The sequence below is a fragment of the Haemaphysalis longicornis genome, unplaced genomic scaffold (genome assembly GCF_048455015.1).
Source record: "Haemaphysalis longicornis isolate Haplotype H1 unplaced genomic scaffold, Haemaphysalis longicornis Haplotype H1 scaffold_6, whole genome shotgun sequence".
In the NCBI taxonomy this organism is placed as follows: Eukaryota; Metazoa; Arthropoda; class Arachnida; order Ixodida; family Ixodidae; genus Haemaphysalis; species Haemaphysalis longicornis.
In genome coordinates, this window is record NW_027526407.1 from 40,459,569 (window position 1) to 40,474,034 (window position 14,466).

A 14,466-nucleotide genomic window follows, 5' to 3' on the forward strand; every position below is an offset into this window, starting at 1 on the left:
GTGGTCAAATTACTGGATAATACTGAGGGTGGGTGGTAGCGGAATGTATGCACAACCAAAATTTGTGTTTACACATTTTCCCAATTTATTCGGGCTCCGATCGTGATTTCGCCCGCGTACGTCTTCTCCATCAGTACAACAATCACTAGACCGTACGTCGACATGCGACCTGCGGGAAAATGTGCTAACCGAGCTATCACGTTCAAAATGTGCATGAGTACTTTTCATCAGCAAACTCAGATCCCACAATCTTTTCAGTCGGGTTGGCTAAGATAGCTATGAAAGCTATGGTTGATATGGTTGACATGGTCGATATGGTTATATGGTTGATATGGAAAGCTATGGTTGATAAGGTAGCTATGATAGCTATGGTTGGCTATGAATGTAGACCAAAAAAAACGTCAACGATATTTCTAAAGCGAAGCTAAATCTAAAAATAATAATTACTATGTAACCTACAAGGTTACACCATAATTAATATTGCGTTAACACCATGGCGTTGTGTGTCTAAGGAGGCCGCATCGAGGCGATCACAAGTACACTGAAAGGTGGCTGGCTCGATAAGTGTTCATTTCAGGAGCGCTGATTATTTTTTTACATGCAGACGTGGCGCCATAGCTAGGATTGATACCATTATTGATAGCTTGAAAGAAAGTGGCGTACTGTCCAGTGGCGGCGTCCTGTAAATTTCTAGTGACTCTATAAACCGTAACATTGGTCATTTGAAGTGCAGAAAAGTGCACGTGGTGTGGATAAATACTGTAACGAGGCCAGAAGGCTCGCAAATTTTGCACTACAAAAAACACTCTATATGTATTGGTAGTCAATCACGTGAAAATTGTCAGTAGAGTGTCAAGATCCTTGCAAAATAAAACCAGAACTTCCGATTTTTTTATTTGTAAGCCACATCAATATTGTTGATACTAAATGATTCCGGTAATTTTTTAGCAACATTTGGTAGATTGCGTACAGAGGGTAGAACTATGTGTCACTGTAAATGTTCAGTTTGGTTACATAGACGTGAAGGCCAGGACACCCAGAGGGGAATAAGAGTAATAGGCTGGTTGTAAAAGCCGCACAGCACTGCGTAGCAGCAAAGACAACTTGTTTTGGCAGAAAAGTGACAGAACAGGCGGAAACGAAGTCTCGTTTGATATCTACCGCAAGAAGCAAGTGGGTTACACGAGAAATAAAAATATCTCTATGATTCCAAACTTTCTAGTGATCATTTACTGGTGTTATTGCTTTATCAAAGCAAGGGGAAAAAGTGCCGACAAGAACAGCTTTACTCACCCGCAACGCTGTAAGGTGATGCCTCAGCCATGGCCTCGACCAAAAGAAGTAGGCAGAGCAGAGTGACAATCCACGCTAGACACCTGTCCATGTTGACGGCAGCGGGGCGACAGCTCCAAACAGTTTGCGGACCTGCGCCACGGAGACAAAAGATTGGAGGACCTTTTCACGTCAGCAACTCCTGGCAGTGACGGGTGCGGACCCACTTGGGCGGGCTCGGTTTCCCGCACAGCAGCCAACGCTGAAAGCTCGCGATTACATAGTTAGTGCCGACGTGTATGGGACGCGTCACTTCTTCAAGAGGCTCAGCCGGCTGGAGTTTCGCTGCGGTTTCCTTGCACCGGGCCAATCCGCGACAAAGCTTTAATTATGAAGTGCTGAAGGGAATCCAGTTAGAGCATCTACTTGCTTTTATTTTAAACTTAACAACGTGTGGGTTTGGTTGGTAATCTATGAGGAGTGTTTCAAGTGCCAAATATTTAGACAGCGGACGTAAAGTACAGGGACATGCGCATGTATCTTTCCATTACGTTCCCTGTCTAGGTAGTTGGTTACTGAAAGATTTATTTTCAAGGCTATGGTTTTTTAAGTGAAAGTTTGGCCTGTCTCTCACTCGAATCAGCCGACTGGCCGAAGGTTGATTAAACGTCTGATTAAGAAGTATATTTAGGCAGGCCCTTGCCAAGATACTATAACAGGGGCCAGGCATCGCACAGGTCAACATCGTACAGCAAAAAGAAAACATCACGAATATTTGAGACAAATATTGGTGCGTATCATTGGTGCGTATCATAAGTGACAAATCAGAAGTGCGTAATCAACAGCCGAAGCATTGTTTTAATTCCATGTCCACGTGTGACTGTTTTTTGCGGTAGCCAAAAGGAAATGCGCTAACAACGCTGTCAAAAACAGGCCAGAAAAAGAGATCCCAATCCATGGCGACGAACAGTGCAAACACTAGCCAAAATCAAACTAAGCCAACCTTGATTTGCTTTCATCATGGGAGGAGAGGTATACGTGAGGGGAGAGAGGAAAGGGCGTTACGCGGCAGGGGTGACCGAAGACTATCTTCTACCGAAGACATTTGTAGCAAGGAAAGCAGATACACGGCCTTTTTTTACGATGGCTAGGTGCAGCATTTTTGTTTTGCGACGTTTGGTGCACAATACACACTCGGGTCTTGTAACGTTGAAAACAGTTCAAGTTAAGTTCGAAAACACGCGAGCTCCGAAATGTAATCCGAATACTGCTAGCCCAATCACACTGGCAGTCGTCGGGCATGGCTTCTGTGTGAATTATTGTTTGTTTTTTGAACAACACTCTTTCGTAGCAGAATCGATAGCGGAGCCGGGAAGCTGCTCGTGAATTGAAACGTACCTTATTCGAAAGATGGCCCACCCGTTACGCCCCGAAGAACGAACCCCTCGGCAGTCAACGCGGGGAATAGAAACGTGTTGCCCTCCAAGGAGTTTCACCCCGTGGTAGCAATCCCAGGACGTCGGGGTGTAACTTTAGGCGGCGGGGCTCGTCCCTCACGTCACTATGGCGCTTCCCTGACGTCAATCGCTTCCGATGCGGGGATGCTATTTTTTGCTACACATGAACAGCGTAATACCTTTATGGTGCGTCTTTCTTTTTCGGTACCAGCAGATCGATTGAGTCAACCTTTCCGGGGAATTTTTCAGCCTGCTGATTGCCCCACCAAAGCCGTCATACGTTGCGGTGATACAAATTACGCCGAGACCAGCCGACAGCTCCTGAAGCAGCCGGAGGGATTTCACAATAAACGGACACGGGAAGTTACGAGTGGGGAAATTTCGGGGATTTAGATATTTATGCCGTTTGAGATCAGGAAAGTTAATAATGCTGGTCGCCTCAAAGCAAATTACTGTGGGTGCCCACCAGGGCCGTTTTATATCAATTTTCTAAATCTTTCGAGTCAGGAGAAATTCACAAACTCGGGTGTTAAGGGCAGGTGACGCGATGACTGTCGTGTCCGGGTATAGATGAAGAAAGGGCTAAGCTGCAAATTAGCACGCAAAGAAAGAGATTCGAATGAGGTAAAGGATTGAGAGAGGGACGGAGAGATGACGAAGCAGTCGAACTGACAGTCATTTGAACGCGCCGCTTTTTGGCCACGATCAACCGAGTGTAGCGGGCAAAATATAGGCGCCCTCAACTGCGGCTAACATAACTTTTAAAAGTCATGTATGCGGACTGTGCAGGCCGACTTTTTATAGGAATATTATCACTATCTGTTCAGGCTAACGTTTGAATGGACTTTTTAAGACCTCGGGCAGACAATAAAGTTCGTTACGTCACTACTCCTCACTTTTCGTTTTTCGATTTGTTGTCATTGCGTACACACTTGAGTTTTTAGCTTCAGATGTGTGAGTTTTTAACAAAAAGGGCTGGCATAGAGAGGTTTTAGGCATTTTGTCTTTCCTTCCCCCATTTTCGGAAAGAACGAATAGTGGCGTAGCTTGATTTCATTAGAGGTGATGTTATAGTTTAATATACACTCTAAAGGAAATTTACTCCCAGGTATCTATCTCCTAAGTAAGCACGTTCTACATTATTTACGAAAAAAGGGGCTGCAAATGCAACTGGTTTTCTTGAACATATTGCGACATACACCTTAACACATAAAATGTATGCTACATTATGCGTTGTATTTAGCATAACATGTTTTGGTATGGAGGTAGTTCTTTGAGCGTGATCATTTCATCCAAGTTTTTTGTCATTCATTCTTCACAAATGATTCCCTGACTGTCTAGACGAAAATTTGAAGTGCGCAGACTACACGAGGAGGCGCGCTACAGGAGTTAAAGATTATCTGCATATTTCAGTAGATAAGGGGATGTACAGTGGCAAACATGGTAATGGTATTGATCAGAAACCCACCGTTTTCACCATCTTTTTAGGGTTGCCCACGCAGGGAATGAACGACGTGATTCCAGAATCTTCCCCGCCTTAGTCCGGCGATTTGGGCAGTGAGGGCGGTGTTCATTGCATAAAATTAAGCGATAAAGACATTTATACACCCCGAAGAACTTTTATACGCCAAGCGTTAGCAAAGAAACGCTGCACAGCCCGTCATTTTTCTCCTCGGGAATGAAGAAGCCTTGATTTGCATGACTTGTGATTAATGGCGCTAGATGAAGACACGTTGTGGGAGCGCCGACGGCCACCAAGCAGCGAAAGACCCCGCTGACCTGTCCTGTGCGGTGAAAAGCGCTTCAGCGCCGAGGTCTTTCTCAAACGCGGGAAATGACCGTTAACGTCCAGGCGCGTTAACGCCCTTAGCGTGATCCAAGCCGTGGCTAATTTCACTTTTCTCCACTGGCGCGCTCGTGTTTGCGACACTTTTTTACGCGCCAAAACTCCAGTCGTTTGCACGGGGGTAGTGGCGCGTTAAACATTTTACCTCCGAGAACTCTACATACAGTGCAGAAACGAGAGACCGAGCGTGATTCTTACAAATAAGGAGAATAGAAGCTAATGGTGACGTCAAAAATTAATTCTTGAAGCACAGAGAATGGCTGGGACGTGGCTATTAGCATAAGCTACAAATAATTCTGCTTCCCACAAAAAACGAAGGAAAGTCGAGGATGTATGCCATCCCGTAGAGTATGACCGCGCATAATGAGGTGACCTTTCCAAATGGCTGCCCATAGGAGAATGTTTAGGCTGTAGGTTTCTTGGCAAAACGCCCACATGGTTGGACGATTTGGCAAAGGTCGACGCATGTGCCGAGTACCGCTCATCTGGGGATAGTTGTGGAATGTTGTTCAACGAGAACGCATGTGACCCCTGAGTAAAGACTACGCACACGTCTCAGAACGTTCCCTGAAGAGGCAAAATTTATGGCTGGGCCTGCACTAAGGACTAGAATATAGCCGCATCTGCGCCCCGTGTGGAAACCAGTTTCGACAGTTTGGGTACCCCAAAATCCCTTAGCCTGCTGTCCTCTGTCGGCGCGTGTGCGTGCACCCGATATTCTAGTAAAAAAAACGCAAGCTCATCTGTCTTATGTTTTCTGTGTTAACATCAGGGAAACAGAACCAGACTGCAAAGGCGCGTTCAGCTAATCTCGTAACAGAGCCCTCTCTGAGACATTGAGTACCGTGTGGTTATTGTTTATTAATGAAGCGGATGAAAGTCAGATACTGCGTGCCTAGAATGATCACTCGCACACACACACACACACACACACACACACACACACACACACACACACACACACACACACACACACACACACACACACACAGACACACACACACACACACACACACACACACACACACACGCACGCACACGCACACGCACACGCACATGCACACACACACACGCGCACACACACACACACACACACACACACACACGCGCACGCATGCGCGCACGCACGCACACATACATTTTAACCACCACCACCACCACCACCATAATCGCCATAGTCGTCGTCTTATTATCAATTTCGGGATGAAGACCCCTTCCACTGATTCGTAACTACTCATGTCACGGAAGTTTTGAGCTTATTCAATGTCTTCGTGGAAGAAAAATGATACATCAATTCTGCGTCACTCCAAATAAACTGCCGGCCCACTTTCCCTTATTAACAATGATCCCTTATTAACTTGAGCAAGTAGTTTTCGTAACGTGCAAAAAATACACAACAAGAAAGTGTGGCATGAAATTGGGTCCCAGATATATCGAGATATTCTCGCGTTGCCGGGTTACAGTTGCTCGTTTGACGCAAGCATAAGCATCACGGCTCATGCTTTGGAGGTTTGGTTTTACTTGAAGCTGTGATATTTGCGTGGACCACGCTCTAGTCTCAGTCCAGATGCTGTGGACATTAATTACATAAGGCGCACTCAATAAGCAACATGCTTTTAACGTTTGGTTTTACTTGAAGCTGGGACATTGGCCTGGGCCACACTAGGGCCGTTCAAGATACTGCGGATAATATTTACGGAAGACGCACTCGATAAGCAATTGAACAGTTGGTACTAATTCGGGTGCATGTTACGCTACCGTTGTGCGGAAATCTTATGGTAGCCACTGCTTTCCGTAGACACATTTTATTCCATTATAGATGAGCTGCGCCTCAATTTTGGTTTTGTCGTTCTCTTAGGTTAGGGTGGCACGCATAGCGTATGGGTGGCATTGCGTCCTGCACCCACATTTTAGACCGTTATAACTGAACCTCCCCTTAAATTTATGTTTTCTCGCTCAAATGTCGCTTTGTTATTGGCTGAATGTTGGAACGAAGAGTAGGGTGAGAGTCCCTAATAAATTGTCATATTCTGCAGTTTGAATTGACAGAAATGTTCCGTCCAGCATTTCAGCACAAGCAAGACCACGAAACGCAGTGCATCAAGTTTCTTCTCTTTGCACAACGGTTTCGCGTAAGGTAGGCCAGGAAGGAAAAAACCCAGGGTAAGTTTGTCGTCGGCAACCCTATGTTCAGTTATCATTTCTCGACCCACGCAGGACTCCGTCCCACGCAGGTCTGACGGCATCTTTTCAGGGGCTGGAACCGTCACTCAGGTTTCGTAACGGAAGGGGGGCTTAAACCATGTTGGCTTTGATGACGAAATACACAGTATCAGCTTTGTATTTTTGTCACTGGCTGTTTGGCTCACACAATCATGTGGGTCATTTAAACTTATATGTAACCCACGACGGCAGCCAAATGGAGCAGAAAGTTTGGCAGTGGGCCACCCACGTGTTTCGGCCGGCATTAGCAGTAAAATGCGTTTTGCTACAGGAAGCTCGCGCCATACTGCAAACGAGGGTTGTATGTCTGCTCCCAGTTGCCTCATTACCTCCATTACATCTTTTTCTGCCCTGCCCAGTGCTCACCTGCTCTTTAGAACGTTTTCTGCAAAGTGAGTTCACCATAATAGGTCTTGTTCCTCGCGCCGCATTTCCGGTAAATTTGTAAGTTTCAGATATGAAGTTTGCTTCTGTCGTACCGCAAGAAAACGGAAGCCCAGTCAAAAGGCCGCGCCTGACGAGCACTCAGCACCTTTGCAATTTGGAAGCTTGTCATCATACAACAAAAAATGCACTGAGATCAACTCATCGCCAACAGGTATAACACATACACGCAACGAAAGGCACTGAGAATGCACGCACGCATGCACACACGCACACACACACACACACAGGCACACACACACGCCCACGCGCGCACACACACAGGCACACAGACACACACGATGCAGCACGCACACACAAATCCACAGCCGACTGAGGCACTGCAATATGCGACTGAAGTAAACCTCTACATTTTGTTTCACTCGTAACAATGAGTGAGTACATGCGCACAACTAATCAGCACAAAAAAATAACATAAAAAAGGCAAAGTGGCGTTCAGGACTGGTGTTTCACATTTCTACAAATATTTCTCAAATCCATTAAAGAAATGCCTGGCGGTAATTCGATGCACAGACGACTTCACGGCATGTCGACCCAGTGAAAACGAGCCCATATACATACACAATGACACGCACTTTCCAGTCGAATTATACACTATGTTCTCGCCAACAGTTGTGTCGGCCTAATCTGGAGCAAGTTCTCTATACAATTGCCGAAGTCAGCATGAGCGCATGCACTCCACCCCATTAGAAGTCACATTTTGAATCCTGCCTATTTCCCGCCGCAGTGCCCCTTCTTCGAGCCCCCCGGAACACTTTACCACATTTTAGGAGGCTGCGACCAAGCCCCACTTCCCAGCCCCAATTACTCTCCCACCCACGAGCTTTGGGAGAGCGCCTTGACCAGCTCCACCCTCGACGGTCAGCGTGAGCTGGTCGAGAGGGCTGTGCACGCGGCGCGAGCTCAAGACGTCCTGGAGTAAGAAAACCCCTTCGAGGACTCCGATTTATTTTTTTCTCAATAAAGAAGGTTCATTATCTCTCTCTCTCTCTCTCTCTCTCTCGCTATACAATTTTCATACGACTTATAGTACACCCATAAGCTTTAATAAAGAAGACCGTTGCATGCTTAAAATTTGCTTATGCGCTTTTATAACAGCAACGAAGACCGATTGGGCATGAGCAGTCAAAGGCAGAAGGGCCCGGCTGTACCCGCTTTCTACCGGCTCAGCTCACACAAACTTAGTTTCGCTGTTAATCAAACCATCTGTCACATGAACCACACATTTTCTACTCGTTTTTTCTGACCCACAAAACAATACTAACCTCTATCTGACATTATCTAATGCACTTGCGTGAGGTTGCAAGGGGAAGAAATCTGCCACAAAACGAGAACAAGAACCTACAGCGTTGTTATGACCCTATCTCGACATCAACAGCGTCTGTTTACCGTTGGCAAAAGCTTTCTCTCTGATAGTACCACCACAGTTATTTTTGTCGTAGGTTATTAGACTCAACTTTACTGCACCCTTTAAAAGGGCTCTGGTTCATAGGCGAACCACTAAAAGGATGGCAGGTATAGTACACTCACGAGGAGTGGAAGAAAAACATAGCCTTTGCGTTTTATTGCGGCCATGAAAAGCTTCCTGCTGCCTCCGAGAAAATTGCTTCCGCTTGAAATAACTTCCGCTCAAACATGCTTTGTTGGAAAGCGTTCTTTCCGTACCAGAGAATTTTTGTTGCGCGGCTCACGTCGCTGTTATTGCCCCAGCACCCATGGTGTTCCAAGGCAACCCGAAGGTATAGCAATGACATTTTCTGTTTCTCGGTGGTGGTCGTTTGCGAATTGAATGAAGCATTCGTGCGGCTCTCAACTTTTACAGTATGCATCTGACTGATGTGTGCGTGCTGTGCTTTGTCTGGGATTCGACTAAACTTATAAATGTAACATTTTTTCCGGAGCCTATGTTTAGAAAAGGTAGGCGCACCATTTGTTGCAATGGGTGCACAAAAAACGTGGCTGTCAATTTACGACGTCGTTTTAAAAGGGTGTGGGTAGATTTCTACAGATTATGTTTCACTTATGGCGCTTGAAGTGGTACGTACTGAATAACTTCCATACTGAATAACTAAAACTATCTTTTGAACAATTTCGGTCTTGTTGCATTAGAATGGTCCTCCTAAATTTGAGCGCTATTGTCAGGGTGCCAATAATTACTGCCGGAAATCTCGCAGGGACAGTTCAAGTTTAGTGAGTAAGTTACTATCAAAACTTGACGCTTCACAAAATGATCTGGACGAAGAAGCACCCGTACCTCATTTTATATTTCTGTATTATAAATATCCTAATCGGAATTGTGTTGGTCCCACATTTTGGCACCAAGAGCTCTGATGCATACCCAAAAGGTAAAGGAACGCCGAAGCCCGTAATTTGCTCATCATTACCATTGGAGTTACAATGTACACAGCAGCAACCAAAAATGCACGTATTCAAGCTTTAGCCAATAAACATTCTGCTATTAGGCGTATCGTTGCAATGAAGTCCAGTACAATAAAATAAACTGGATGTTTAGTTCAAGCAACTGATTTTGAACTGATATAGGTGACCTCGGAAGTGTTACCCAGAATAGGTATGAAAAACAGTTGACAAATATTCTGGTAAAATCATGGGTTGACATATTGAATATAGGGTTTTGCGAATGCCTTTGTGTTGGTATTGCGTTTGATCCCTTTGTAAAGTCTTTTTGAGCATGTATGTGATTCAGATTATCAATTAGCAAAACATCGCGGTAAAATGTATTGCCGTGCTCTCGCTCGTATTCTAAACTACAGGGGAGATAAAAAACACTATTCCCGGTATGAAATATTTTTACTTGGAGTCGATACTCTTAATTTTAGCATATGCACTTTTCGCAGCCATGAAATTGGTATACCAGCCTACCCAACTACTGACTTTACTTCAGTGATTTGATATTCGCACCCGAACTAGTAGCTAGAAATTGTGCACTTCAATATTGTTTACATCTATTTCGAATTGCCAGTCTTGGTAAATTTTGCCATTCCCTAAGCCAGATATAGGTGTTGCTGAGGTACAGTTCTTCAGACACATTTCCGCTGTTATAAGAAACCTTTCTCTAGCTTGGCTGCTGCGGCCACATACAAAGACATCAATTCAATGGCCCCTACAGGGGATACCATGCACGTGTACGTAACCGAAATGCAAAGCCGTCAATTGCTTAGGATGACGTAACACCAGGAATTCAACTGCTCGTGCAGGTAACACCATCTGCATACAAACGAAATAGAAAACAGTCTACAGATTGTGATGACCTGGTAGGTGTGGACAAAGCGATTGCACCCACGGAAATTCTTGTACAAGGTTTTCTACGACCACACCGAGATGCACAACTCGGGAATTTGAAGAGCCGCATATTTTGCTTCCTTATATCAGTTGTGCTGTCATGTTGCATACGATACTTAAGACCTTAGTTCGCGCAAAAATGCGCTGCAAGTGACGCACATCCAAGTTTGAAAACAAAAGTGACTTACCGGACTCAAAGCACTGAACGGCTTCTAAAGGCGGCTCTGGAACTTTTTGTGGACGTTGACCGGCACACAGCGCACAAAATGTAAAAGCCTTTACAATGTATTTTCCTTTGTCCACTTCAACACACAAGTTCGGCGCTGGACAAACAACAGGTGGCAAAGACACTGGACACACGTTTGTTGATATCGTCTTCAGGGCCTTGGAACGAAACGTAAATTGTACTTTCGGTATGAACTTCTTATTAAGGACGGGTTTTTAAGCCTGCAGAAAAGTGTATTCCGCTGTTAGGATGACAAGCTAGGAATTGACCACCAACACCAAAATCAACGGCTAAAGTTTTCGTAGAAAGGCCTGTTAACGTTACAGATGCCTTCTTAATTGCACAAGGCACAAAAAATTGCCACTGGCTCGAACCAGAAAATGAATGTTCTTCAGAGTTCCACGAGAGAAATATGCCCAACTAGTGCGCTGAGGCTCTAATGATGCCGATATTACTAAATGTTCAGTGACGACTATCACAAGGAAGGATGATCCAGCAAGTTCTCGACGTTATGCACGCATGGCCACAGAGACACAGCACGAAGAAATGTCGACACGCACTGGTGAAGAGACGCTTGTTTTCCTCTACGGTCCTCGGCCCGCTTAGATAAGTGGAAACATAACCGGGGTCAATGCAAAGGTCATCTAGCGCGATATTGGAGAGCGACGAATAGGATTTGACGCGTCTCCGTTGCGCTCATTACAGAACTTCACTCTAAGCGAGTAGGGAGAAGTAACTCAGATGAACGTACAGATCTGCACGCTGCTCAAACCTCCGGGAACACTCACTGTTCGCGAGAAGTGGGCGTCTGAAGCCCCACTGTTGCGTGAAGACCACAAACCCGACTAATTTCTTTCCTGTGGGTTTGAGCCCCGGTAGTATCCTTTCCCTCTCTTCCGTCTCTTCTCTCTCCCCCCGCTTCGCTCGGTGCTCACTGGAGCCAAAGAGCGAAGAGCGTCAAACCAAAACAAAACTTTCGGAGATGGCCGGGTTCTCTGCGAGAGAGAGCCGGGTGTGCTGTTTGCGTTTCGGCGGCTAGACGGCAGTCGGCCGCCGCAGAGAAAAAGGAAATACAACACAAGCAACAAGTCGCTGCCCTGGCACTTCTCCGAGTGGGAAACGGCGTGGCTGTTCGCGCTCCCGGCCTCACGTGGCCCGACCCCTTCTTCACCGCTTGGCGGCACCGTCTTTGTCGGTTCATGTTGAACTCCGCGCCTTCGGGAGGAGCACCACGGGGTGCGTGCGTGGCGCGAACCACGGCTGAGACCCGCTTCTTTCGCAGCGCAAGGACGAAATAAATAGAAGGTGTCAAAAACCCGAAGCCTTACGAGGCGTTCCGCTTGGATAACTGCTTTTTGCGACAGCCTCGCTTCTCAGGCGATAAAACTACTGGCGAAGAAACGGGACTGCAGAAAGTGACAACAAGAGAGGATGAAGTTTGGGTAACAGAACGCCCTCTTCCCACTCGTTGGCCTCATTTTTTCTCGTGTCGACCTCCTGCTTTCGTGCTGGTCCACAGCGTAGAGTTGGTAAAATGTTTTTATGCCGGCACCTTCTTTACGCTGGCTCCAAGCACTCACACCAACGACGCCTGGCACACCGCACGGTGTAAATTAAAAGGTACTTCCTGAGTGGTGTTGGCTCTTCTAAATTGAGCCGAAGGCCACATCGATAAACAGTCCAGAAACTGCCTGAAAACAAGTGTCCTCGCCAATCTGTACCTCCGAGTTGGAAACAAATGTATAACTAATGGAAATGAGAATAACGCACTAGCCAAGGTTTAAAGTAACCGAATTGAGGGAAATAAAGGAGCTAACAATGCGTCAAACATCCCTGTTCGGTTAGAAGTGTTGCTTCGGCAATCGATTTTCCCGCTGCATCTTGTGTGGCTGAAAACGACCGACGCATTAACGAGGGCCCATTTCGAACAGCCCTTGATTTGCGCGGAACTTTTGTTGATCGCACTCGTCACGGTGGTCTGTGGGGGTATTGATGACCGCACGCAGTAATCAACGGGAAAGTGAAAAATGTTAAAACTGGAGAAATCAACGCTGAGACGGGCCATGTCGAGAACGGCGAGGAACGTAGTCGTTATGCTGAGAGAGCCATATCAACTGGTTCTATTTTAGCTGTTCTATGTTCGTGTCGTCGGACTGGAGCTGCGAAATCACTTTATATTTTCGCATATAACAGACAATATCTAAGACCAGGCTATTTATGTTCCAGGGAAACAGTTACTTTTCGAAAAAGAAATATGGAAGAGCAAACTTTAGTTTTTCCGGGGAATCTAGATGATGTATTTTCTTATAAAGTGCGTCTGCATTATATAAATAGTACAAGGTTGTCTGGGCGAGTGCCTGCTAATGTCTAGGCATTCATAGAACCGCCCTTTAAATAACCTGGCTGAAAGTGACATAGATATCAATACAATTTGTAAGCGAGATTTCAAGAAATGTTTACTGCTAAATATACATCATTTTTAACTGGAAATATGTCAAGCAATGATTGCCGTGAAGACCTGGGTTTGGGAAATTTACTTTATTTTTTATGGGTTTTAGGGCGCATTGCCTTCCTTCTATGCGGACTGGTGCATACAAAAGTACAGAACACTGCTTCCGCCGATGGTGAGTCTATGTATTTATATGGATACTTATGTATTTTCAGATTTTTATGTGTGTATGCATACGGATATATAACATGACTTTTTCTCGCTTTTGTGCTCGTGCGGGCAAAATAAATGAGCATTTTTGTTGTTGTGTAAACAGGCTCAATACTTATTTATTATTTTCTGTTTCGGTGTACCTTTTTTTTCTATTTTTCCTACCTTTTTCTTTTTTCTGACTGTTCTGTTTTCTAACACTGCGCACTGGGGCATACAAAAGCACAGAACACTGCTTGGCCCATAGTGTGTGTTTTGTATTAATGTGGATACTTATGTATGTGCTGATATTTATGTGTGAATGCGTACGGGTATATAACATGACTTTTTCGAACTTTTCTGTTCGTGCGTGACACATTTTTTTTGTCGCATACACAGGGTGTGTGCATATCTATTATTTGCTCTTTTTGTCTACCTTTTCCTGTTTTCTACACTTTATATGTGTGCAGATATCGGTGTGCATATGAGTGTATGTATATCATTTATTAAGTTTCTTTAAATTGCGAAATGCGACCTACAGTGCTTCTTAGTGGTTACTTTTCTGTTTGTATGCAATATTCACCTGCTGAGCCGAGATTTATTTTCATGAACTCCTTTTTGTACGTACGTTCTGAGCTCCTATTCCTTCTCAGAGAACATAGGAACAACTTCCAGCAAATCACACACCCAGGGAGGCTTGCTGATCATTCTCATCGTTGCCGCCGGTGCCGCAGTGTTCCAGATTTTGCAAGACATGTGTCATCACCCGAGCCAAGGAAAAGATATAAAAATAGATACTAGAAGCCTCCGCCATTATGAAAACAGATGATTGCGGAAGCATGCCATCAGTGACTTTCACAAATAGTAAGGTAGAAATGCTTACGCACGCGCAGAGAAGCCGGCAGAAAAGGGGTTTTGACGGGTTGGCAGCTTCTTATTATCACTTCAGAACTTCTAGATTGACACCAGTGCCTTTTTCTCAGTGTTAGGGTGTTGTGGAAAATAAATCAGTTGATTGTTAGCGCATGGTTCCGTCTGTGTGTGCTGTTCTATTGTCTGT

General features: G+C 45.2%; 1 protein-coding gene across 5 annotated transcripts in view; it reads right to left on the bottom strand.

Moving 5' to 3' along the window:
• Positions 1 to 14,466, bottom strand: part of LOC144142502 (xibalbin-1-like) — a 162,731-nt gene that overhangs the window by 42,990 nt on the left and 105,275 nt on the right. For 2 of the 5 annotated variants that reach the window (XM_077674058.1, XM_077674054.1), the window contains exon 2: positions 1,294 to 1,425. In XM_077674058.1, coding sequence (XP_077530184.1) covers positions 1,294 to 1,384 — 91 coding nt within the window. In that variant the 5' untranslated portion in view covers positions 1,385 to 1,425. The other 3 variants (XM_077674056.1, XM_077674053.1, XM_077674057.1) reach the window with 3 other exon arrangements.